At 36.3% G+C, this 27,757-nt stretch overlaps 1 protein-coding gene across 1 annotated transcript in view; it reads right to left on the minus strand.

The window, feature by feature from the left end:
• Positions 1–3,405: 3,405 nt before the first annotated feature.
• Positions 3,406–27,757, minus strand: part of GCC2 (GRIP and coiled-coil domain containing 2) — a 29,848-nt gene continuing 5,496 nt past the window's right edge. The window contains exons 5-23 of the mRNA XM_065829555.2: positions 27,513–27,617; positions 24,211–26,700; positions 23,466–23,535; positions 22,708–22,808; positions 22,529–22,627; positions 21,402–21,521; positions 19,833–19,997; positions 19,360–19,464; positions 18,732–18,894; positions 18,089–18,189; positions 17,884–17,961; positions 17,040–17,177; positions 14,882–15,003; positions 12,958–13,134; positions 11,274–11,491; positions 9,729–9,923; positions 9,044–9,183; positions 8,064–8,265; positions 3,406–6,918 (exon numbers count right to left, since the gene is read on the minus strand). Of these exons, the coding sequence (XP_065685627.2) occupies positions 6,848–6,918; positions 8,064–8,265; positions 9,044–9,183; positions 9,729–9,923; positions 11,274–11,491; positions 12,958–13,134; positions 14,882–15,003; positions 17,040–17,177; positions 17,884–17,961; positions 18,089–18,189; positions 18,732–18,894; positions 19,360–19,464; positions 19,833–19,997; positions 21,402–21,521; positions 22,529–22,627; positions 22,708–22,808; positions 23,466–23,535; positions 24,211–26,700; positions 27,513–27,617 (4,860 nt within the window). The 3' untranslated portion in view covers positions 3,406–6,847. The remainder of the gene's footprint in view (positions 6,919–8,063; positions 8,266–9,043; positions 9,184–9,728; positions 9,924–11,273; positions 11,492–12,957; positions 13,135–14,881; positions 15,004–17,039; positions 17,178–17,883; positions 17,962–18,088; positions 18,190–18,731; positions 18,895–19,359; positions 19,465–19,832; positions 19,998–21,401; positions 21,522–22,528; positions 22,628–22,707; positions 22,809–23,465; positions 23,536–24,210; positions 26,701–27,512; positions 27,618–27,757) is intronic.

Raw genomic sequence — 27,757 nt, forward strand, 5'->3', positions numbered from 1 at the left:
CTGTGTCAGTGTTCTTCATGTCATACCTTCAAAGCTATGAAGTTAAAGCAACAGCAAACTTTGGCCATTAGAAGTATGAATAATTTTTGAATACATGGTGTCCAGCTAAATATTCCTAGCAAAGCTGTTAATGGATCCACAAATAAGAAATTATTTAGGTTTCATATTCTTGTTCAGCATTAATAACTTAACGACTTAGTTGTAGAAATAAGTTTTGACCACTATTTGATCTTCATAAAAAACTTTGCTATTTTTAAAAATGGTATATATTTTACTCAGAATACTAATAGGCTTATTTTAGTAATAATTCTGACATCCTTATAAAAGCAAAATTGAATTTCTGCTTCATGCATTGTAGACATACCTAGTAATTTGGCTTCACCTTTTCTTGGAAGATGGAAGAAGATTATGTGAGAACGGGTGTGACTTTCATAGACCGATGTCAAAACCCTGCAAAAGTGATCATTAAAATTCCATATTTAGCAGCATAAATTTCTGCTTCATGATAAGGTCAGTAATTGGATGAACACAGTAACGGCTAAAGAAACTGCTTATGGCAGCACCACAAAACAGGTACTTAAGAAAGTAACTTAATGACTATCAGCAATCATGGTATTATTCTCACATTTTTATTTAAGCTCGTACGCCACTTGCATTTAACAGAATAGGGAAATTTGTCCACCACAATGTTAATTGTTGTGATGCTTTAAAAGAAGTTCAAAACTAAAAGCTTAGTCTGGGTAACTAGATAAAGCTATAAAAGGGTTAATTTAGCACACAGTCATCCTTTCTGTTTAACAGACTATTCTCATTATGCTCCACCTATCATAAAAAATAAACCACTCCCTGAGCTGCCCCAAATTCCTAACCCACCCATCAGAAATATTTGTTCGAAGTGATCACTGTTCAACTGCAGAAGGTAGGGAACAAATCTGATGGCAAATCCTGCTGACAAACCCATCCTTCTCTACCACATGTGGACCGTATTTTAGCACGAGCACCTCTAGCTACTACAAGATCAGCGGTATCAATATTGCTTAAAAAAAAGTCATTGCGCGATGACAACAACTTCATACAAACAGTTAGAATTACCTGTTTATTTTGTGTGGTTATTTGGATGTTTTTGCGAATGCCGGTAATCAGAGGTCCTCTGAGGAGAGGAAATGTAGCTCAGGAATCAGACAGCAACAAAGTCAGTCAAGTACCTGGGGATAGCTAGAATCATAGAATGTCCTGAGTTGGAAGGGACCCACAAGGATCATCGAGTCCAACTCCTGTCCCTGCACAGGACAACCCCACAGTTCACACCATGTGTCTGAGGGTGTTGTCCAGTCTCTTGAACACCGTCAGGCTTGGGGCCGTGACACCTCCCTGGGGAGCCTGTTCCAGTGCTCCACCACCCTCTGGGGGAACAACCTTTTCCTAATGTCCAACCTGAACCTCCCCTGGCACATCTTCCTGACATTCCCTCCGGTCTTGTCGTAGATCACCAGAGAGATCAGAGTGCAAAGAGACAAGTTCCAACTTGAAGTAATTCAAGTCTGTCATTTTTCTGTTTTAAGCTTTTTGTCACTGCAATTTCCATCCTCCACAGAATGTTGCAAAACTCATCAGCAGCTTTTCTGCATTTTTTGAAAATCCTCCTCCTGCAAGAAAAGCATCATCTATCCGCTACCCCTCACCACTCTGCAAACTACTGCTTTAACCAGTTTCCAAGAGAAAGGCCAGTTGGAGCAGGGACAGAGAGGCACCATACTAACAACAGGAGCTGCTTTAAGGTTTTATTGCTTCCAGCAGCTTCTCTATCTTCCAGAGGCTGTGGCCCTCTGCCCGTGGAGCACTGTGACCACCCACCATATCCCCCTGCAAAGGGTGGCAGCTGCATCTAAATTGCTGCAGCTTGAAGTACATGGTGTGCCTGCTTGTGAGAGGAACATTAACTTGTCTGTATAAATATTTGGATGCTAAAAAGCCAAAATGATACAATTGGTCTTCTCCCTTGGCAAAAGTAATGTTGAGCATCAGCAACTTAACTCTGCAAAGGGGAATAATGACAGGAAAACAGCACTTAGGTAAAAACATTTTTTCTGGGGTTCTGCAATGGTTTCCATGGTTTTTATTTTTGAGAAGTTTGGCATGCTTCAAAGGGCAAGAGATCCAAGAACCAATATATACTTCCACTCTAGAAATGGTCTGAGTGTTTTTGGAATAAGCTTTGATTTTTCAAGCAATTAAACTTCCAGATGGAACAATAAAAAAAAAAAAAAAAAAAACACAACACCTTAAATCTTATACTCATATACAGCTGCTATCCAATGCCTGTCAATTTAAAACACTTTCAAAGGCCATTATAAGATGACTGGGATTGTGCCCATGCCCAAAACAGCACATTGGTTTTTATACCAATTGCCTTTACCTTGGATTCTTAAGAAGCCTGCAGGCATTCAACTGACCACAAAGAGAATAAATGATTCGCTAATACCAAAGTGGATTTACTTGTTGGAGCAGTAGTCGATGTACATTTTTCTACTTCATTTCTACTATATTCTTGGTCTTCATTATTCAGTCCAGCCTTGATCCTCAGGATGAGGCTGAGGAACACAGGACGGGAGGGAGGCCTTTGAACCTAAGATGTACCTTCTCATCCTTACAAGACTATATGATCAATTTTAGATCAAATTCAGTTTGAAAAGTAGTCAGATTATTCCCCTAAGCATATATACATCTGTTAGAAGTTGACTTTCTTTTTTGACTGTTTTATATCCATTTATGTCAACCTATTTTGATGTCCCCTCTGACCACGTTTGTGTAATATATATAGCCTAACAAAAAACAGATGGCAAGAAGAGCAACACACCAAGCTCTCACTTAAACAAACAGAGCAACCAACCCCCTCTTCATCCACAGAGCATCTAACTTTTTTCACTACAACTGTACAGATACAGAAAAATTAGCAGAGGAAATTAGGGGAGAGGTAGTTACATCCATTTCAAAGCCAAGTGCTGATTTATAAGGTGGCTAGTACTTAAAAATACCAAGTGCAATCCTTCCAATCAGCATATTAATACCTTCTGCATCCCTCCTCTCCTTCATGTCAGATATTGTCAGATTGTTGGTGACAATCCAATAACACATTTGAAGTAATTTAAATTAGCCTTTTTTTGTGAAAGCTTGATTTTTTTCCTCCAAACAAGCATAAGCAACCGATTTCTTTTCCTCTTTCATTCATCCAGAAGTATCCACCACTGTTATTGTGTTCCAAAGCAAAGACTGCAGCTACTATACCAGATCCATATAATCTTCTCTTCAGTACCACAGTAAACATCCCCTTGTTTTTTATCTTGCACCTGAGTAGCATTTTCTCAGGTAAGAACAAGCATTCAGGGTAAAAGAAAGGCACTCCGCTGGGTAAAGGTGAACTTTATTGAAGTGACGGCCATTCAAAAAGGCCAAAGACATATTTCCAACCAAAACACTTATCTATTCAGACTAGCAATTCTGAAATTACTGCAACAAATATACTTTTACTTCTTCATACATTTGGTTTCTCAGCCTGTGGGTGGTTACTGCTATTTGAGGGAGATATTTTCACAGTACCAATGGAACTATCAGGTAGCTGAGGAAGTATTGGTGCACTGAGTGAAGCCAAGGCATAAGTTAAATGAAACCTAGGTGGGTAATCTGCCTTCAAAGCCATAGTACAAACTAAGGAATTATACTTTGGGGAAATGAAAAGATAAAAGCAACTCTACCTTTCCATGTTATCGCTTCTAACATGGGTTCCCTTTGGCCATCCTGAACCGCAAATCCTACTGGCCACATCTGCACTACAGCCTGACAAGCTCTGGTCTTTCCATCTTTCAACTGGAGCACATTTTGCTTTCACAGGTGGGTTGCCCTTCTGGGTAAATGGCAGATGGATCGCACATAACCCATTTCTAAGCCAGCACAGGTAGTTAAAAACGCAGCTACAGTGCACACACAGGCCTGTGAACTCCAAACCACTCCCTTTTTTGGTTTTTAATTAATGGATACTCTGTTTGTTTGTTTGTTTGTTTGTTAGTTTTTTATGCCCTCCTTAGGCTTACCATGACAGCAAGCTAATAGAAGAGTAAAATTTGGGCCTAAGCTTGTAAACTCCCTGGGCTGGGGTTACATTTTCTGGGAAACATCCTAACAAAATATGGCACTGTAAAGAAAAACCAAATGAAGGAACCAGAAAGCAAAGTCAGAACAGTGCTCTTCCAAAAAGAGTACCACAGTATCTAAAGAAGCAGCAGTACTAGTTACAGTTTTAAATTGCTTTTTGAAAGCAAGTCACAGCTACAATGCTGTACATTACAAATGCAAATATATGACATGTAAAAAGTTCTCTATCCAAAATAATCCTGCTTCCAGTCCACATCCTTCTAAGACATTCACTACAAGTGCATATTAAACTTTGATATATTTGTTTACATACAGTTTATTGCCACAAAGGTAACTTCTGGCAATCTAAGCAACAGAATACAGCTTAGTAGCAGTTATTAAAATACCCTAAGATCTTAACCTTCCATTGTAAAAAAATATACATAGAGTAATGCAAGAGGTGTCCACTACATTCATAGGTACAATGCTTGAGTCTTACTACAGTGAGCACACAACTCAGACTTGAAATAAGTCAATAAGCAACTGTTAGTTAATACAGCCAGTGATACATGTTACTTGCATACATTTATTCACAGTTTACAATGTTAAATAATCTATAGTTCTGAAATATATGCATTTTAAAAGGAACTTGTAACAGCTCTTTAGAGAAAGCAGAGCAGACATTGTGCAGAAGAAACTAAATCAGGTCAGCTGCAAACTGAGTTTGAACGAAGACAAAGTCGTAAGCTGTCACTCATGTGCTTCCATTGTTACAACTGCAGGAGAAGGACTTGCACTTATTTTTACGCATATTTCAAATCTCTCCTGTCATTCTGTTTTGGCGCTCTTTTGAGTGACATTAACCAAATCCAGCTGTGAATAAGGAGTTAAAATTCAACATCTGAGATCAGGTGCAAATTATAAGTGTTGAAGATATGGTAAAAATTTCAAATTCAAATGCTAGAAAGCCTAAACATAGCCGCATGTTTGCTTATCCACATTTCCAAACTACAGATGCCTAAAAGACTCATCCCCATGCTACCATTTGTCAGTTCTGTGATCTAAAAGTCCACAGAGAATGTTTTCATTGGTAGCACAAACCATAAAGATTCCAGTTAGAACACACATTGGAGGGGAAAAAAAAATAGGTGCTGAAGACCATGGAAAGGAATTAAAATATCTAAATAAAGCCTGTTGACTTTGTTGATTGTGTGCTGAAACATATACAAGAAGCAAAAATTTAAACCAAAAGCACAGTTACCGAATAGTTCATTCTCAATCTGTGCTGCCTTTCTGTTGTTCTTATGTCCAGATTAATCTCAGTCTTAAGTAAGGTAATATTAAAGAAATTAGCATAATTTCCTCAGGGCCTCAACTAGATAGGAAATACTATTTCACATTGGTATGTATACCAGGGAACAATTCACTGTGAAACAGCACAGAAAGCGTGAAAACATGAGTGTAAAAGATGGAAAGACTCTTTGGAAGGTAAGCAGGGTTTGAAAACATGTATATGCATTTTAATAACTTACACATAAATTAAGATGGTGAAAGGCAACATGGACTAGAATGGGGAAAAAGAAGACTGAAGCTAAAAGAGGTGTGTTGATAATAGAAAAAGTTAATTTTATGGCAGAGATGTATTTTTCTCGGAAAAACCCCAAGCATTCTGTTGAATAACCTGGAGCAGAGATTATCTCATCTGTGCATAACATTTGTGCAAATGACACATGGGAACACAGAAGTGAGAGAAGTATATAACTACTTCAATCATTAGAACATTTAAAAGATGCATCTACTGATAAAATTCTGTCCCTTTTTCTCACAAGTTATTGTTAGGAGTCTGACCTCCAGACTCAGATTTAGTGTCTACAATATGACTAAATCAGTACAAGTAGTCTTTTCACCTCAGTACAGGCATCACTACAGTAATGAAACATTTCTTCCTGGTCTTGAACATGAACTTCCAAGCTCAGGTTAAGAAACCACAGCTTAAGCCCTTTCTCCCCAATCTTCAGCTCACAACCTCTGATTCTTGGAGTACTATACCAAGACTTCTAAAGATGCCATTAATCTCTCCTACAGTACCATGCTTCAGATGTGTTTACCATGATATTTCATATAGTTTTAGGTACCCTCTATATTTTTTGGACCGTTACCTTCATATTTTCAATCCAGCTTTTGAAGAAAACAAAACAACCAAGACAAAAATTATAGTCAATTCAAAGCAGGAAATGCCATATCTGTTTCTTAATGAGCTTACACTTTGTAAGCATCACCAGAGAGGATTTTGATTTCTTCAGTGTGTAGAAAACAACACTAACCATATTGGTGAGCTGACAAAAATATGTGAAAGAAACTGTAAACATTTCATAATGCCTTAAGTCTAGTTATTCCAGTTATTATGTTAGACCAAGTTTCTAAATCAATATCAAAAGATTTGTCACAGATTTGTCAAATTCTGTTTCCAAGCAATTTGCAATTAATTTGTCACTTCTCATGATCAGCTTTCTCATTTACAAGAGGAATAGTTCACTGCTGTCAGCATCATATCGGACAATTTTTCAGAGCTATCTTAGAAGAATCTAAAAAGCTGAAAATAACACACAGATGAAAATGTGTAGTTCAATGCCACAACACCAAGAGCTTGTTCTTCTACACTGAGATTTATCTTTTTGCAACTGTGGAATGTGTTTAAAGATTCAGTGTCTCCACTGTCTCATCGAAGTCCGGACCAGCTGTGGAGGTATGAAGCCCACCCAGAGGGCCGTGAAGTACTCTCTTCCTCACCTGAAGGAGGAAGAAAGACATACTGTAAACTAACTTTATTATATTAGACATTGCATCATTTGGTTAAATGACCTTGTTTCTCCCCCACTGCCGCTTCTGTTCTTTTTTTCAAATACTCAAACTTGTTGTAAAGATAATATTCAATACTTGCTCTCAGCGTGCCATAGATGTGTTCATGGATTTTATCACCAAGTCTACTTTACTTTGGGTACTTAAGGATATGTTAAAGAAGCCATTAATCATCTTTCTCCAGAAAAAAAAAACCTAAACAAACAACAGTCAGTGTTCATTACAGTGCCAGAAGAACACTGAAATACTGTGGACTTAAGTTACTTCTTATCTTTCCAAATGCAAAGCCTACCACAGAACGTAGTACTTTGCCACTCACCTTATTCACATGATTTTGTTCACAAGTTTTAAGTGCTTCATATATACACATGGTACTTACTCTTTATATTATCTTAAAATAAAGAATAGGTCAGTTGCTAATGAAGTAGAAAAAGCTACACCTTGTTATTGAGGAGTGACAAACAATACCTTAAAAAGTGTTTTTAAGGGGACAAATGCTCAGGGTATTTGAAGCGGAGACAGAACATTATTGTACTGTCAGCTCTTGGGTTAATTACTTGCAAAGGCTTAACTCTTTCTTTCCTCCCCTAGTCCCTTTATTTATTAAGTGAAAAGCATATTTTGTTAAAGAGATTTTTGAAGTAATATATTGAAACTAATATTAGATCTGCAGTATTGCCTGGAGAGGACCACTTTCATTATCTTTTTAGAACACCTGCCAAAAAAATAATTAATTTATTTTAACTTCTATTTTAAGGTCACTTCAACAGAAATCTTTAATTCTACTCAAAACGTGGGGACATTATATTTTTACAACATACTATCCTCTTCCTAAAATATGTAAGTTTCAGAAGAAGTTATATTTTACCTTAATTTTATTTATATGTTTGGGTATTTGTTCTGTTTTCTGAAAACTGAATAGTAACTTCCCAACAGAGTAAAATGTTTTTATTGCTAGCTCACTGCCATTACACTGCTAAGCTTTGTTTTTCATCAAAGGTCTAAAAAGAAAGAACTTCAGTTGTCTGTACTTACACTTTTCCTTTTTTTGCAACAATGTTTTGACTACCACCTACCTTGGGCAATTGCAACCAGCTTCCCCTTCTCTTCGGGGCTGAGCTGCAACATGGTGTCTATTACTGGAAGCAGCCTTTCTTTCTCACTTCCCGATTTTAGAAATATGAACTGCAATAGAACATTCTTCAAGTATTCTAGGTTAGCCACAGACTTTTCTCTCTCTTGATTTCTTTCCAATCTTCTTATTTCATTCTTAAGAAGCTGCAGATGAGGGAAAATTATGAAATATTGTTTGCTTCATATAATGAGAAATTGAACAAAGGTCTTCTGAAAAGCTAAAAAGCTAATTATGCAGCTTGCTTCAAAAGGAATAATGTGTGCACAGCAACATATTCTGGACAAAAATCCTGTGATACTTGAACACACGATAATATAGTCCAGAAAGAACTTTTAATTGATCAAAACCATATTTTTTTGATAAAATCTGTGGAGTACTTACCGTGACATACAGTGCTAACTTTTCAGTTTCATTGATAAAGAGTTGAACAGTTAAATAAGCAACGTGGATCAAAGTTTCAACAATATCATCATTTCATTAAGAAACATTTTATAAAAGAAAGCTTAGCATATTTAGAGAATATGTTAACTTCCAAAGTGTTTTCAGAAAACTCAGGAAGGTATAATCAAATCACACCAAACTCTAGTAGCATGTGTACCTCTAAACATGTATCTTCTTTTAATTTAAAACAGTTAAATAGGTTACAGGAAGTGAAATCACACAATGCTTCCCTCAGGATTTACTGCCTTTATCCAAGTGAAAACAGTAAAAGCACATTAAACTTCCAAACTAAAAACCTGAAGTCAACTCTGGAAGTGCTAATTAGCCATGTGGTATAAAAGCCCTTCTGAAATTAAGTTTTGCATTACCAAATTTTTATATACTAGGATTTTCTGAAACTTATTTGATGTTAAACATTTGGCCTAGGAATCACACCACAGAAATTATAGCTGTCCCCACATTTCCTACATGTCTACTAACCTTAATTTGTTCCATTAGGATTGCATTGGTTGCTTCTGATTCACGAAGTAATTCGTTCAAGTGATCAGTGCTCTTTGCTGTTGTGTTTAGTTTCTGAATCAGTTCATCCTTGGTGAGTTCTGTTTGCCACTGAGTTGGTTCTGCAATTAATTGGAAAGAAAACATATGTTTTTCTGTTTTGTTTTTTTTTTTTTTTTGGTTTTTTTTTTTTTGGGGGGGGGGGCGGGGGGGGGAGGGATGAATCTTAGAACACTGTTCTTCATATGGGCTTTCATTTTCCTGGGAAAAATACCTATGAATAAGTGTCTGTTCTAATAAGTCACATTAAGATGGACATTTTATCCTTTCATTGAGAGTTAAACCAACACTTAATTGTCTCTAGCAGAGACTAGTCCAGAATGCAAAAGCTCTGTAACTATTCACTGACTTGCTCATCCAGTCTTTTCCCTTTGGAAAGTCACAAATATGAAATATTTAAATCACTAAACCTGTAGCAAAGTTTTACTGTTAGGCCTTACTCAAGGACTCCTACAGAAATTCAGGAGAGTGCATGCTCAGTGGCACTTAAGTAGACCTGTGTCTTGCACCTAAAAGCATGAAAAAACAACACCCTGAGGTATTTTGAGGCAGAAACTTCTGCAACTTACATATGCAAGTGCTCCAAAAAGCCACATATTCTACCTACCAAGTTTTGCTTCCGGGGAGTTCAGAAGTTGTTCCAAGGATGGTATGTAGGTGCTGGATGAAGAGACAGACTCTGTATCTGTTGTTTCCATACCTTCTCCCTCTTCCCTAGCTACAGTGTGCACATCGAGAACAGGAAGATCAGTGTTTCGCCGTTCTCTCAAGTTCTTCATTGTTGGATTTGAAACAGCTGGACCTGAAAAATACTTGCTCATGTTTGCCATCAGAATGCAACTGGTGGGGCTATTTCACAGGTGTGACAGTCTCAAATTGGAGGGCAGTACATAAAATAAGTCTTCAAAAAGCAAGGGGAAGAAAGGTGAAGAAAAGAGAGCGGAAGGTCAGATACACACATAACATTTATAATAGAAAATATAGCCTTTCACTGCTAAAAGACCATTCCAATCAAAGCCTGTTTCTAAATCCAAACTTTATTGGCAATTTCTATTTCAGTGACTATGAAATCTTCATGCACCACTCCCTGAAGATGTGTTACAACACATCTATGTTGTATGACAAATTATGACAAGAGTGCCAAATGTTTTTAATGCAAAACAGAATTAATTTTTCTTTCAACCAGTCCTGTAGGAGGTGTAAATTATTCTGTTTTAATACCGTGTATACTATCCTGTTGCTTCAGTAACATACGGAAAGAGTAACTTCTTAAACTGTTACTGCTTCTTGGCAAATGTCCAACTACATCCTAATTAGTAACTTTACAGATATAAAAACAGCACTCGAGCTTGAACACAGTAAAATCCTAAATTAGGAGTCAAATAGTAAGTGTATCAATGACAAACATTGAAAGTTGTTTTAACAATGCACTTTTCTTTAGCTTTACCACTCATACTGGAGGCAGAGGTCCAGTATGCTCCAAAATCTGAGAGAAATTGATAGGAAGAGCACCCAATATTTACAAAGTAATCTCCCTTCACCTGTATGACAATGCAGGTAGTGTAGAAGAAATAACACTGATGCAGATTCTAGAACAGAACAGAACAGTTCCCGTTGAACGCGACCTAGAACAATCACTTAGTCCAACTGCCTGACCACTTCAGGACTGACCAAAAAGTTAAAGCATATTATTAAGGGCACTGTCCAAGTGCCTCTTAAACACTGACAGGCTTGGGGCATCAACCACCTCTCCAGGAAGCCTGTTCCAGTGTTTGACCACACTCTAGGTAAAGAAATGCTTCCTATACCTCCCCTGATACAGCTTTGAACCATTCTGACATGTTCTGTTACTGGATATGAGGGAGAAGAGCTCAGCACCTCCCTCTCCAGGACAGGCCTTCCAACCCTTTCACCAGCTTTGCTGCTCTCCTCTGGACATGTTCAAGGACCTTAAGATTCTGAAGTGACAGTTATAACAAAGACACGTTCCCTACTTTGTATCAGTGGAATGATATGGCATGCTGCAGGTTCTCCAGAAAAGGTTTCTGATGTATTACAGAACCATACACAATAAGCACATTTAAGATTCAGACTCAGGTACACAAATTTGTATCTAAATCCAAAAAAACTTGGTGTGATGACTGAAAATTACCTCTAGTGCTTGGTTCACTCTTGAGTTGGAAGAGCTGAGTCTCTACTCTGGACAGTTGCTGCTGAAGCGTCTCTACTGTCTTCCTGTGCTCTTCCTGCAGGTTCCTGACTTGATCTCTGAAATTGTTCCGGAGAGCTTCGTTCTGGGCTGTCAGCTGACTCAAAGACTGGGCATGCTCTGTCTTCATGACCATGTTCTCAGATTGTATTGTGCAGAGCCTGAAAACAGTGTACACACAAAACATAAGAAATGAACAGCAAAACACTGACATTTTTACATTTCAAAATTTTTACAGTTTACAGTAGTTTTCAGTTTTCATGAGTGGAATTATCTGACAAAGACTGCACAACCTTTTTCCATTTAAATTCCTCTTTTTACAGGGATAATCTAAGACTGAGAAAGTTACACTTATTATCTATCATATGAATGCACTGCCTTATTCATTTCTTTTTCAGAACACAAAATTCAGACATCTTTGGGAAAAAAAGTATGACAGACACTGTGGTCTAAACATTCCTAAATTCTAAACTCACAACATCATTGTTTACAGTGTCATACAGTGCATGTCACTTACCTTATAATCCCCTTCCTTTAACATTTATTTACCAAACACTTATGCAGGACTTCCAAAAACATAAGTTCCTAAGAAGCTAAGTTTAATTTTTTTAAGCTTCAACTTTCAGTACAATACAGTACAGAAGAGTATAGCTGTTAGCAAGAAAAGTGCCAGTAACACAGCAATTGTACTTGGTTTGGAGGTTCTCCAGAAGCAAGATAAAATTGTCACAAGCAATTAAACAAGTGCATGTATGGAAAGACTAAGCATAGGACTTGCCCTTATAAGCGTACAAATTTAAATATAGCCAGAGTAGCAAAGAGCTTGTCTCTCTGGGTACAAAGGGAACCTACTGTGATATGGGTTGCTCCCAGAAAAATGCAGAAGGACATAATTTAGTTAATTACAATGAATCATCATGTGTCTATCAGGAACAGACAAAACAGTACAAAGATGGAAACAAGAAGTCAACAGTTCCTAAAACTGAGCTGTAATTTCTCATGAATATCTTACGTGAACTTTGTACTCTAAATAAGAAAAGACAATGAAAGACCCTTTTTGAAGAGCTCAAGTGTTAGGTACATGTGTGATTTTTCAAGAAGTGATACGGGCTAAGCAAATTCCTTTTACTGTGAAAGAAACAGCAGATTAGGACTGTGAGAGGAACAAACTTAAAAAAACAGTACTTTGGGTAAGAAAGGCATTTGGTCAAAGCAGGACTGGACATCTTTTCAGTGAAATTGTGTGCTCTGCATTTAACTACCTTATTTTTTTAATAGGAAACATCTATAAAATTTAGCTGAGCAGTCCAACACAAATGTAATGCTCAGTATTGGACTTAAAACCAGTCAATGTGCTTAAAAAATCTTAATTTTTATGTCTGATAATTAACAGGTAGAAAGCTTGCAGAAATCTCAAATTCACTTATCAGCTATCACTTCATTTTCATCACTGAAACTTCTGAAGGCTGATGAAAAACAGCCATCAATTATTTTGAAAATTCCTTTCGAAAACTTTCTTGACAGTTATGCACTTTCTTTGGGAAGTACAGTTAGAGGCCACTATATGCCCAGCCCTTGAAGTTCACACAGAATAAAATATCTGTGTCTGTTCATCAGCAAACCGTACTTTTCACGGAGTTCTGCCTCTTTTGCAACAGTCTCTTGCAGCATCTTATTGTGTCTTTCCAGCAGGGTGTCGTGTTCAGACTGCAATGCCTGGAGTTCAGATGCATTCATCTGTGAATTATGCTGAGCATCTTGCAGCTTAACTTTCAGTTGATCTATTACCATTTCCAACTGTTCTCTGCAAGAGGACAAGAATAAATAAAGAAGATACATTTAAAAATAACTATATTATTTCAGAGCCTATATTATATCCACATTTTGAATAGCTGATCCACATTTCTTATTTATTAATTAAAATCAATATAGCACCATGATCAAAATAATGTGACTGCAGCAGAAACAGTTAGGAAAGTTCTGAGTGTGTTTCAATATACGCACACAAAGGTTTAGCACATCCCAACTGAACTGCTGGGAACATAACTGTTGGGATGGGTAGTGTGATTGTTACTGCCTTCTACTTCAAGCTGGTTTGCAGGAACAAGACAGAGGGACAATAATATGTGGGATGCAGATGGGAGAAAAAAATTATTCTTAAAAGTGGTGGACTTCTTTTATTTATTTAGGAAATGCACTTCAGTTCAATGAGACTGAGTACAGCAAAGGACTAGAAAGTAACATCAAAATCCATAAAAACAGATAAAACTGTTGGACAGAAGTAAATCAAAATCATATACACCACAAGGAAAAATTCTTAAGTCACACACATTCTTCTTTTATGCTTTCTGTATTTATATATGCAGACATTTCCATTATCTTACAAACTATGTAGCTCATTAACCCTTATCATTCACTTGAAAAGTATCTGTCATCTGCTTTTCCACTCTGTTTCCAAGATGACCCTCTTTCACAAAAACCTAACAATACCAGAACTTATTAAAAATCTGCAAAAAAGAGAGACCAAAAAAGGCAACTCTTGCAGTTTGCTTGCTTCAAAGAAAAGAAGAGGTAGATGTGTTTAAAAAAAAAAAAAAAAAAACAAACCAAGCTGACCATAAAATCCAAGTCCTCTAACAAAAAGCACAGATCTCCCTCTGGTGGATTTTCAGCAACAACTGCATGTACTGTTTTATGACCTGTGTCAGAAATTACTTTTGACATAAACACCCAGTCTGTCACCAAGAACAGCTATCAATAATTTATAAAAATAACTTGGAAAAAATTATCTACTTTCGCAGTGGGTTGAGACATTTTCTGAAGTGAATCTGAATTTACCTAGCTTATGACTATACTAAAATGATTTTCAGTGAACATTCGGCAGTGCAGCCTTTTTTTCCCCCTAGTCTTTCCTCACATAAAAACTGATAAGTATTTCCTAAATCTGCTGGAACTGATGCCTGAAGTGGCAGACAGAGCTTTAACTACACTAAAGCATGCCTTCTTGAAAAAGTTCAAAGTGAGCTCAGCTGAACACTACCAATCTGGTCTTCTCTTCTTAGTTGGAAATGGCATGTTGATGCAATACTTTTTGGCAGAAAAAAAATTATATGTCAGGTCTACACAGAGGATGCTGACTAATTTTTGCTCATGAGAATCTTTCTAACACCTTACTTCTCCCTCTGACCGTAACAACAGGTAATCTACACAAAAATAAATGTTAAAAAAGACAAATCAAGGAACTAGAAGGGAATGCAGTACCAGATCATGGTAAAAACTTCTGATCTTTCTTCTGTTCACATTTGCATTACCACAGTTAGATCACAGATCAGACAGAGTTTATAGAAATGAAGAGGGTTTTTTTTGTTGGTTTTGGGTTTTTTTTAACCCAAAGTGACTGGGGAAGCAAACTGTATCCCTTCTGATTTTGTCCTTGTTCAAGCAAATAGTTAGATAGTGGAACTTACTTGCTGGTCAGAAACTAGCGAAGGCAAGCACAACAACTTGAGGATCAGTATTTTTCTGTATGCATATAAAGATTTTAGTTTTACCTTTCTTGTTTGGCTCCCTCAGATTCTGTCTGAGAAGCAGATTTATTCTTTTGCTGTTTCAGAACGTTATGAACACGAACTTTGTAGCTCTCGAATTCAGATGTAACAGAGGCTTGTTCAGCCTATCACACAGAAAACAAAGCCTTAATAAGTTATGCTATTGACTATTACTCATTTATCTAAAATGAAATGCATCTTACATAAAAAAAATTAAGAACCACTTGTTGTATTTTCTTCTTTTAAGTGGATAATTAAAGTTGTGACAATCATAACAGACCATGTTTCTCTAGACTTTAACTGAATATCATAAAATGTGAAACTTTAAAAAGAGACATTGATTTTCAACATACCCCTACTAAAGAACTGAACAAATACTTGCAAATTCAAAAATTGCATTCGACAGATTCACATGCAAGGGGTTCACTCAAACAGCTTTAAATGAAGACAAAGGTGAAGGAAAAACAACAAAAAAGGATAATTATTTTTTATTTTATACCACCCAGGTGTGAAAAGTCTAATATGCCTAAAAGTTATTCATAATTTTGAGGACTTATATCAGTCTTGTAATGGTATTACACAGCACAAGATATAATATTCTAGCTGATTGTAAGGGCGTTTGGTCTATTTTATCTTCTAAATTCAGCCGACACATGAGTGTCTGTGAACATACAGAAAATCACCTCATAACATAGTTTCATCCTTGACAGTACACTATACGGCAAGAATTATTCCCATGATCCAAGTACTCATGTTGTATATTTTTCTAAGAAAACACAGATGAAGATTTTCCTTCTTGGATCTTAGAAGAAGCTCACAGATTCATTAGTCATCCTGGAGATAACTAAGATGCTCCCATCTCCAAGAGGATTTTGGAAAACTTCTCTTCAGCTCAACTGGTGACTGAAATTCCACAGTGCTGACCTCAACTAACCACTACTCCAGATTCAGCTCCAGCTTTTCTGAAGTCTGTAAGATTTGTAGGCATTTCTTTAAACTAATCCTTCTCTTTTCTTCCAGTCAAACTATGCAAGTTAGAATATTCCTAAATTCTCAGGTACATGACCTTAAATGTCAACATGACTTTTGCTTTCTAACTTACTATCTGCTTTAGTGCCCACCTTTCCTTTGGACAGAATTTTTCTTTGTTAACAGCCTTGTAATAATATATATTTTTCAGACGTAGGGCACCTAAAGAGGAAGGCTAATCCTCCAACAGCTTCAAGCCATGCCATCATAGAAGATCTACACTCAGACTGGTTTCATAACAGCAAGGAGTAAGCTGTCATGGATAAGTACCATAAGTCCCCAGATACAAAGAACGTATTTGTAAAACCATGATCCATATCTACCAGTATGACTCAGGTGAGCTGCCTGCAGCAGCAACCACAAAGTTTGTCCATTTCAGTTCACCTTTTTAAATTGCAGAAGGTTTCTGAGAGGCTGCATTCAACTGTTACTTTATCTGCGTGATGCATACCTATCATACAAAAGGGGCAACAGAGCGGTAGAGTAACCCCCATAAAGATAGCTTGAACATAGTAGTCTTACTATATTCTGAAGCTGTCAGTCTCCACTGTAAACACTATATTCAAGGAACATCTAACACAGTATTACATGGACAAAAAGCTCAGAAAGAATAAAAACCTCAGCAATAGTGTCAGTGTCACATGTAGCTCAGCTGCCAATTAAGAAGCTGCTCATATAGCAGCAAATTAAAAGGTGCTTGCAAATATTTTTTCTCCAGTTTTTTAAGCAGTATCTGTGTTAATGGTTTTTCTATGGAGCAAATTATACTACTTTTCTGTTCGTTCTTCCCACCTTTTCTTTAAAGGCTTCTCTTTCCACCCCCATCGGTCCTACACTTGCTGATCATCTTAAACAAATTCTGACTTCTCACTACCACCACAGGTTTCCCCTACTGGAAATATAAGAGTGCAGTCCAAATCTTCCACCACAAGTGACAGACAACAATCAGGACAAGTCTGACTTGTCCTCTATACCACCACTCAAATACATTAAGCACTGGGATAATTCTCACTTCTTGACAGATAAAAAGACAAGACTGAAAGATCTGCAAAATATTTTGTAGAGAAGCAGGCAGAAAGCACTCTAAATCGCCCTTCTAAAGTCTTTGACAGTACTTCTTCCACTAGAGTACCTGGGCTGCTCTGCACTCTTCTTGCAATGTTGCAATTTTTTGCTGGTAAGCACTCAACGTACGCTGATGTTGCTCTGAAGAAGTTCGCAGGTGTTCCTGAACTTTATGCTTTTCTGATGTTAGCACAGCCACTTGAATCTGAAAAAGTCCGTTGAAAACTTCACTATGACAATTTTTTTTTCTTCCCTCTCCAAAGGTACATGCCACAGAACACTTAGTACTCTAATATAGTAATTCCTGCACAGAACTGGTGAATATAAAATTAAAATTAAAATCCGATAAAAATAGACATGGGTTACTGTGCACATAATTTTAAAAAAATGTCTTATGTCGTCTAAAGTGAGAATAGAAGATAAAAATTACAGTGCCGGGGTGTCAATATTTAAGAAGCCAACCCCTCTCCCTTTCCTTCCCTGCTACCTTTCATTACATTCAATTCCTATTCTGTCCAATCAAAAAAAATTATACAGATGGACAACACTTTGGATTTTTGCTGACAATGTTGCATTATTTTGTTTTTAAATTAAGAAACTTCCATTTTAAAAGAAATTATTTGAAAACTGTATCCCAGCTACAAGCTTCAAATTATGCAGTCTTCTCTTCTGGTGCAAAGAGAAAAGAAAAAGGAATGAGACAGGGTAAACCTGTTTAAAGAACATCACAGCAGAAATATTTGGGGAAAGTAGAAAACAGACAAAATTCATTTAAGAAAAAGAACCAGTAACCTAACAATAGAAATAATACCTTTTCATTCTTCAGCCTATATTCCATCTGCCCAGTATGAATCACATCCTTATTACTTAGATAAGAAACCTTATACTAACAAAGAAGTGAATTTTCTTGCCTTATAGGCTTCCACTTGTTGTTGACTGGCTTCCAGTTCCCCTTTTAATGATGCCTGCAACATCAGAAGGTCATTTTCCTGCATGACAAAATTATCTGGTTATTAAAAAAAAACAAACCTCAGCAACTTAACAATTCAGCTACCAGCCCATTTTTTAAAAGTTAGTTCAAAAATTGAATACACACTCATTAACATCTGGACTTACAGATTGTTTTGAATCGGCCAGTTCTTTTTTGGTTTTCACCAGGAGTTGTTTTATCTTGGCATTTCTTTCCTCATCCTGTTGCATAGTTGACTGAAGTGACTCTAATGCAGAAAATAGCAGTTATACACAAAGAAAAATTCCCCTCTTATATTTCCCTAAAAATGCTGGAAAATATTTAAGCAAATCCTGACAGATTTCTTAAGAGCTGCAAACAAGTAGCTTACAGTAAGTTTGGTATCCTATTTTCAAGTACCACAAGATCTTCAAATAAATGATATGTCTCTTCAAATAAATTCCACGTAAGGACAGTTTTTAACCACATGCTAACTAGTAAAGTTTTATGAGTGTGATATGTCATAATGAAAATCCATCAGTCACCAACTTTCAGAACTTATGAGTAACTTAATCAGGTAAGAAACACAGTTTATCAGGCAGGCAATTTGGTTTTTATTTGCTGAATACAAGATTGAGCGACTAATAACCTAGTAAAGTTTTCTTTATGGAAGAATAATTTTGACTACATTACTGTTCAGTATTCCCATAAAACTTCACTCTCACTCATTAATTTGAGTTGTTTGTGAATTGTATCTTTTATTATTACTAACTATACCATAGAGATTCTTGCTGTTTATAATTTACTCACTTATTTCTTCCTGGAGGGTCTCTTGCTTCTGTTTCTGAATCCCTGTCTCTTGCTCAAGATCTTCTATTCTGCTGTCTTTATCAGTAATCTTCTGATTAAGTTCTTTTACTAGCCTTTCATAATCAGCTATTTCCATATCCATCAGCGTACTCTTTTGAGCATCCTGCAAGTTACACACAATTAAGTTACAGCTTGTAACTAATGTCTACAAAATACCTACTAGTAAGTGTTAAAAGTAGCAACAGGTTTTTCAAAAATTCTGCTTCTTGTTTGAAAACAGATATTAGTCTCTGTCATCTTCAGACCTTGCAAGAAAGGTAGCTTCTGAATAGCACACCATATAAGTAGTCCAGACATTCGAACTCTATTCCTAATTCTGCTTAGGACAGGCCACATAACCCAAGCTAAATCAACCAAACAAAAAATAATTAAAAAACCCCAAACAAACCCCAAAGCACACATCAGTTCTCCCAACCCAAAACCAGGGGTAAAACCCCTCATGTTTTCCCTTTTGCAAATTTTGGGCTTTAAAATCCTCAGAACATCCAAATGCCTCAGAGGCATCCAAAACAGCAAGACTGGCTGAAATCTTTAGTCCATTAAGCACTAACATGAACAGCAATTCTACCTTTCTGGCCAGCTCTAGTTCTTGCATAATTTTCTGCAGATGTTTCTTTTCCTTCTGAAGTTGCATCTGAAGCTCCTCTATTTCTCGGAGAGCACCACTATGTTCCTGAAATTTAAATACTTCTCAATTATGCAGTCCAATTTCAAACTAGATATCAGTATCTATTTACACTTACACACACATAGGTTGTACAAATACTTTTTTTTTTTTTAGGAAAATCACTGTGAACCAAAGAAAAACTCAGATGAAGAAGTATATTTCACATTCTGCAACAATCCCCAATTTACTTTAAGTGACAGTCTCATGAAGTTCTTTCAATGAATAGACTAATCCTTCAAATAAGACAGAGTCAAGTAACAAGAAAAGAAAGTATGGAACTTGTTCTATAAAAACACAGTTTACAAGGGTCTAACAGAAGTCTCATCCAGTGAAACGAATGTTTCAGCCCATTCACCACATCTACAGTGTACTACCTTTATTTTCTGTTCTTTCAGAAGCTTTTCAGCTTCTAGTTCTTTGTCAGCCTTTGCCTTGGCTCTTTGTATCTCCAGTATCTGAGCTTCCAGCAGCTTAGCATTATGTTGCAGTGTTTCAACACGAGCCAGGAGGTCTTCATTAGCAGAGTGCAACTGATCATGCTGAAAGGATCATAATGGAAAGATTAAAACATAAGCTGAATCTGCATGTGACTGACAAATAAGATATTGTCTATATTTAAAAAATACCACCAATTTCTATCCAGTGCCCCTACAAAACAGCACTCCTACCAATCAGTTTTATCCATCTTGTTTTAAACAAGAAAAATCTGATTATTTTGTTCAGAGTTCATTTGCCCAACTTTCTGTAAGATGGCTAGTTACAAGAAATCTGAAAAAAGTAACCAAACATTTATGATTTCTGCAAGAATCATCTTCCTTCTACACTAATATGCAAGGTTTGAGTACTTATTGCCCCACTTCAAATACAGCTGCTGCATTTATAAATAAATGATCATACTATCAATTCTTAAAAAAGATTTAACTGCAGCACCACCAAGCTTTCAATGGGATCACATCAGTACATAGTAAAAACTCCTCCAATATCTGTGCTATTTTTGCAGATTTAACTATGTGCTATTTTAACAGATTTAATTTTGAAACCTTCGGTGGTTTATCTCAGTCTCTATTATGCAGATTACGAAGGAAGTACAAGCGAAAGAAGCTGCTAATTGCCTAAACAGTGCTTTTATTTACAAAATACCTTGCAACAAACCTGAAAAAATCAACACCTGCATAATCAGTAGAATATATGCTACTACTTGTCATTTCTTCTTATGCTATTCACTACTAGCTTTCATTTATAAGGCAACAGTGGCCTAGGTGGATCTTTGGCATAATTATGTATGGGGCCTGCGAGTTTAAATCCTAAATCCTAAACTCATTTCAGTTAGCTTTGCAAAAATGTGCCTCATAGCTGCTTAATTACCATCTTAGACTCTTCTGAATGCCACTATAGTATTCCTCGATACATCCTGAAGTCACAGACTTGTGAAAGATGCAAAGAAACTCCATAATTAATTTAATATGTTTAAACACTCTCGTGATTAAATAACACCACCCCATTTTCTCTAAGAAATAAAAAAAAAAAAAAAGAAAAGAAAAAGGTAACACTTAAAGGTTACCGCACTTCAAGAATAGTGCAGGTGTGCAATTAGAGAAATACAAAACCAAAGTATCAAACTTCCACTACCTGGTAGGTGCAGCAGAGTTGTACGTCCAACCCATATCACAGCTGATCACCTGCTCTTTTATATACATTAACCAGTGGTAAACAACCCCCTTTCTATTGAAAAGGCCAGACATTCTAGATACATTTATTTTTGTCACAGCTCAGAGAAGATATCAGATGTTGAAAAACAACCCTGAATTGCAAGTCACTATGCAAAATGAACTTAAGTTATGGAACTATATATAGTAATAATCAGATTAATAAAACCTAAGCTCAACAGGTAAAATAATTTTTACTGCAATTTTCAATAGATCAGACACACATACAGAACTGACCTGCTGAGATGACACCTGTAGCTGTCTTGTGAGTTCATCTATCTGACGTTCAAGATTATTTGCTCTGCCTTTTTCAGAATCCAGCTGTTCTCCTTGTTTATCGTATTCCATCAGAAGATTCTTAACACATACAAACACAAACCCATCATTCTTTATAATATACATTGCTCAAACTTCAGACACTTATATTCCTAATACTTCAGCATATAAGTTGTTTCACTGCAACATCAGAAATATCAGAATGAATTTAAAGTCATAATGCCATTATAGGCTCTGGGAGAAACCCTTTTCAGTTCAGGAAATTCTTGAATAATTTAAGTTGGAAGAGATATCAGGAGGTCTCCATTCAGCCTCCTGCTTAAAGCAGGGTCAACAGTGAAATCAGACCAGGTTGCTCAGAGTTTTGTCATTTTGCCATTTAGTATAAGCCATTAATTGCTATTCTGAGTCAAACCATGCAACTTTTTTTTTTTTTTTTTTTTAATTTTTTAAGCACTCATTCGGTTGTTTACCCATTTGGATCACAATGTCCTACCATGGATACAAGAGCACTGCAAGACAGCATCAAAAGCCTTCCTAAAGTAAAGATAAGTGACATCCACTGTTCTCGTCCAATCTACAATAGCAACTGTTTTATCATGGCAGGCAATCAGAGTAATCAGACACAATTCACTCGTGGTGAAGTGATGCTGACTATCCCCAGTCATCTGCTTCTGCTTCACGTGTCCAAAGACAGGCTCCAAGAGGACATGCTCCCACATAATTGTTAGTTTATGTCTTTATTGCTTAAGGACTTCCTAACTGATCTCTAAATTAACATGCTTTGTGGAATCCATAAGGATTTATGTTTTGTCTCAGCAACACATTGTTTAATATGTATGATGCTAGATCTGAAAGGTTTAAAAATACCATCCAGTAGAAAGGAAGTGCCTTATTTTCACCTGGCAGCAGCCACACAGTTACTAGAACATTACATTTCTTGATTTGGCTACTCAACTGCACCGATGCAATCTTTTTTGCCAAACATAATTGTGCAAGTAGATAGCAATATACATCCAGGTTAGGCTTCAATAGTGAAGTATTTTCTGACAGCTACCTGTCTTTTGTAAATACAGTACTATTCTTACCTTATAGCTTTCAGCTCCTTGAATGACATCTTTCATTGAAGTAGACAACTGATCTTTTTCTGATTGAACCAATTCCAATTCTTCCCTCAGAGTCTGTACCTTATTAAAAAAAGAAGTGTGTCATTAAAACAGAACCCCACATCCAGAATGTTCTTCATATGAAGAAGTAATCAGGGTACCTCTTTTCGGCTGGCATCTAATTCTTTCTTTGCTTTCACAGCAACAACCTTAATTTTATTTAGCTTCTCTCCTTTTTCTGCAGATTCTTTTTCCAGTCTTCCTAAAATAAATAAATAAGAAAGTGAAAAAATATGACTCTTCTTTCCCCCAAGAAATGAAATGAAATTTAATTAGAACACAAATACCAGCATGACTTTAAAACAAAACAAAATATAAAGCTGGGGGAGATGTTCAAATATTTTGTTCAATTATCCATTTGAATTTAATTTAAAGCTAAGACATCCAGCCGCACAGATGGTTTAGGGACAATCTTTCCCCGTTTCAGAGGTTTCTTGTCTACTTCTACATAGAGCTGTAACAACTCAGAACCTTCTTCTTTCTAATGTGTTGGGATAACTGGAATGAGGCAACAATAGCTTTGGCAAAGTGTTGCTTTCCTCTCAGCAGCTTCAGGGATTCTTATTGAGACAATTATTTCCCACATTTAAAAAAAATAAAGATTAAAGACACTACACTGTTTATAGTCAAATGTACACAGGAATAAAAATCCTTAAAAAGTATCAAATGATAATAGACTTGAAATTTCTAACAATATTTTAAGTCCTTAACGGAAGAAATACTGCAGGAAATTGCCTTGATATCTGCTTCCCCACCTTCCTTGGCTTGTAGAAAATACAGGACGATTATGCAGAGAAAGAAAACTAAAAAGCCAAAACCCCCAAACTATTTACATAAGAGAGAAAAATGAGAAAGATACCAATTTTTTCTTGAAGCTCTGCTACTGAAGACTGCTCATCAGTTTTCGCAGTCAATGTCTCCATTACATTCTGTATTGTAAACAAAGATATAAAAAGTATTACAAAAAATTCTTTGCAATATCTGTTTTTCCCCTAACAAGCCACCCGAAGTTTCATCTACAGCTGGACTGTGCCTACATTCCTACTACCACAAAAGTCCTTATGTGCAATTTCATATCAGCTCAGTAACTGAAAAGCATACTTATGTCGAAAGGAAAACATTCCAACCCTTTAACAGCTGCTTTCCATCCTGTCCGAGGACAAAAAATGGGAGACCATTAATTCTGCAGCTGTCAGTTTCACATAACCATCAATTCCCAGGACCTGAAGTTAGGAGTAGCTAAGGCATATCAAGCAGGAGTTTTGTTTGAGATGGAGTCATAGAAAGTTAGAAGTGAAAGATTATGAGGTTGGTTAGTTAGTCCATCTAGTTAAATAATCACTTTGAGGGGTATAGATAGGAAGAGAGATTCAAGTACAAGCAACTTTTGTCAAAAAACCATTATGATTGGTTTTGGTTATTTTTTCCTGGGGGGATGGAATTCTGAGGTGTTAGGTAACTCTGAAACATGTGTTTTCTAGAAGGGAAACTCACTTTGAGGCCAAGGAAAAAAAAAAAAAAAGACAGAATTGAAAGTATTTTTTGAACCTTAATTCTGAAGACTTTAGAGGTTTAGTCTGTATACTTCAATAACAAAATATAACCTTTAGAGAACTCAGTTCGTCTTTCACAGTTCTAAGTTCAGTTTCCTTTTGCGCCAGAATGAAATTTAAGTCATCTTGTTTTTCTGATCCTTCGTGCTGTTCTTGTATTTGACTTTCATAAAAAGCAAGTTTTTGAGTGATCTCTTCAATATTAGCCAGAAGACCTTGATTTTCAGTCCTTGTTTTTTCACCAGCATTCTTCAGCTCCTGGATATCATGTTGAAGTGCCTCCTTTTCAGACAACGCTCCTTCCAATTCTTCTTTCAAGAGATCCTTTTCTTTTTCAAAATCCTGAATCAGGGATCTATGTTCTGTATATTGAGCTGCATTTTCTTCTTCTAGTCTCTCAACTTCCTGTTGCAAACGAAGAATTTTCTCCTCATTCTGTAGAGCAAGGCACTGCTCTTCTTTCATTTTTGCCAAGCATTCATTTGCAATTTCTAGCAGGCTAAGAGAATCATATTCTTCATCAGCAGCTGAAACATTGGACGCCACTTGCTCAATTAAGTGGCACAGCTGAGTTCTTACAAGGGATCTGTGCACTTTTTCACTTTCAAGTACTGTTGATATCTGGTCTTTTTCTGCAGTCATCTTTTGTAGTTGCTTTTCTAAGTTTTCGTATTGCTCCTTCAACACTAACCAACCATCTTTTTCAGATTTAATCTTTTCCAGCTCTTCACTTAATTCGCCTTTTTCCTGAAGGATTTTCTTATTTTCCTCATGAAGACTATACGCTTCAGATGAAAGGTTCTCTCTTTCACGCAACAGAGACTCAATCTGGTTTTCCAGTTGCTCTAGCGTTTGAGCATTTTCACTGTTCCCAGTTAAAGCTTCATTCAGTCCCTTTGTTAATTCCTCCACCTTTTTCTTCAGGTTGTTGTTGTACTGATTAGCAACATCTACTTCTTGCTGAAGTTCCTGAATTTTTCCTTGTTCTTGCTTGCACCTTTCCTGAAGGGTTTCTCTTTCTTCACCCAAGTATTTTACTTCATTTAAAATATCCTTGTTTTGGTCAGTAAGAGCAATTATTTTCTCTTCCAGTTCTTTTATAGCAGTCTCTTTTTGGTCGATGGATTGCGTTATTGTGTTATTCTCCTCCTGAAGATTAACAATTTTACATTTAAGTTCTTCGATCTCTAGCTGACTAGATGACAATTTTTCTGTTTCTTCCTGGAGGCGATTCACAGTTTCAAGAAGAACATCCTTTTCTTTAAAAGCAGCCCGAAGTTTCTGCTGCAGTTCGTTGACATCAGAAGCTTGCTGTTGTTTCATTGATTCAAACTCCTGGCTGATCTTTCCAGCAGATTCCCCCAGCTCAGTCTGTAGAGTTTCCATTGTTTCTCTCAGGCTGTTGTAATTGGACACTGCTTCTTCTTTCTCCTGAGTTAGCTTTTCAAGTTGTTCTCTAAGTTCCTGCACTTCAAAAACTAATGCCATCTTTTCTTTTTCAGAATCTGATAATAAAGTTTCATTTAGTTCAGAAATTTCTCTCTTATGTTGCTCTTTCAGAGTTTGAGTCTCTAACTTATGTTCTTTTACAGTGGCTTCACAGTGCTCCCTTGCTGCTTGAAGCTCCAATTTCAGTTTTTCAATTACACAACAGTAATCTTCTTTAGTAAGCTGCAATTCATTTATCTTAAAGTCCAAGTCTTCCCGCTCATGAAAGTACTCATCCTTTATGCGATGGATTTCCTCTTCCAGTTTTAGTTTAACATTACTCATGTAAGTTAACTCATCTTTTAATATACTATGTTGGGACTGGAGCTCTTCTAAACTATGCTCCAGGTGCCTAACCTTTTCTTCCATTGTCACTTCTACATGAGGTTCTTCCTGTGTATCCACAATATCTATCTTGTTTCCTATATTTTTATTTAAGACTTCTCTCAGCTGCTCCAAGTCATGTTTACACTGGTCAGTACAAGCACACATTTCATCCTTCACATTTTTCTCTTTTATTAAGCTCTCCTCTGCCAAATTGTGCTGTAACTGATTTATCTGATTTTGCTTTTCTTCATTTTCTTTAGATGATATTTCAATCTGATGCATCAACTCTGACACCTCTTCCTGATGGGCAATTTTTAATTTTTTAAGCTCTTCATTCAGGTTACTGAGTTCATTATGGTAACATTGAGAGTTGCTTTTAATAGTTTCCTGCAGATTTGTCACTTCTTTGTTTCTGTCTTCATTCACAGTTTCCAACTGCTTGCTCAGACACAAAATTTGCTCCTCATAAGTAGATTTAATTCTTTGGACATCATCTTGTAATCTTTTAACTTCTTTTTGACTATCACTATAACATTCAATCTGTTCCACCAGTCCCATTTGTTTCTTCACTTGTTCCTCTAATTCTGTTTTCAGCTTTGTTAAGTCCTTGTTATATTTGCATTGTGCATTTGCTAATTCATTCTTCAGAGTTGTTATTTCTTTCAGAGAGTCAATACTTGATTGTTCCAGTTGCTGCTGCAATTCTTCCGTCTTAGCCACTGCAGCCTAAACAAACATGCAAGTTATTAAATACTGGTAATTTAGTACACAGAATTTCCAAGTAAACTGATTACAATAATGAATTAGAAGATTTAGGAGCCCGTTAGTTTTAAAAATTGCTATGGTTTTAAAATACCTAATTCTATGTTAGGACAACTCAATTCAGAAGACACTTAAGAGAGTACAAAAACATTTGCAGATTGGGAAAGGAAAACTAAGTCTGAAATCATGTTTACCAGCATATTTTCATAAAATGGTCATAAAAGACTTCAGCTTTAGCAACTATTCTGATAATGTATTAAAGACCAAATTAGTTTTAGCTCATCAAATTCAAGTATCTAGAATATAATGATGTTCATCAATCGCAAGCAATTCACTCTTCACTTTATTATTAAGATTACTCATTTTATTATTAATTAAAATTACTGACACCATTTAGATACCTTGCCTGCTAGACTCCTTCCTATGAATATCTGAATATAAACCTCATATTTCCCATGGAAAGACAGAACCAACTGACTGAAGCTATCACATATATACGCTACTAATGCACTGACTGAATTATTTTCGAACAGTTGTGCAACTAGCCAGTGCACATAAGAATTTTATATTTATTGTCAGTCCTACAAAAAAACTATTAATTAGAGGATACAGAGAAAATGCTTTAACATATGAAACCTTTAGATTTTTTTAAGGTAAAACAGAACACAGTTAAGTGAAAAAAAATATTTAAATGAAAGTGAAATACTCAACAAGCAAAACTAGAAAATAAACATAATTCTGAATTATTTTTAATGTTCTATTGTTCATTTCAGTACCTCTGCTTCTTGTTTTCTTTGAATATTTTCTTTTTTCAGAGCTACGCACTGCTGCTGACTTTCAGCTTTTTCCAGAAGTACAACATCCAGTCTTTCTGTGAGAGCCTAATTTTAATGGAAAAAGATCACTGAAAGAAGGGTTTCTTAACAATGGAAGCCTGAATGATTTTTGCAAACCATAGGAACTCATGTATCGGTCATGACTCTCTTTATCAATTAAACAGATCGGACTGATTTTAAAAGTT

Source organism: Patagioenas fasciata, chromosome 1 (genome assembly GCF_037038585.1).
Source record: "Patagioenas fasciata isolate bPatFas1 chromosome 1, bPatFas1.hap1, whole genome shotgun sequence".
In the NCBI taxonomy this organism is placed as follows: domain Eukaryota; kingdom Metazoa; phylum Chordata; class Aves; order Columbiformes; family Columbidae; genus Patagioenas; species Patagioenas fasciata.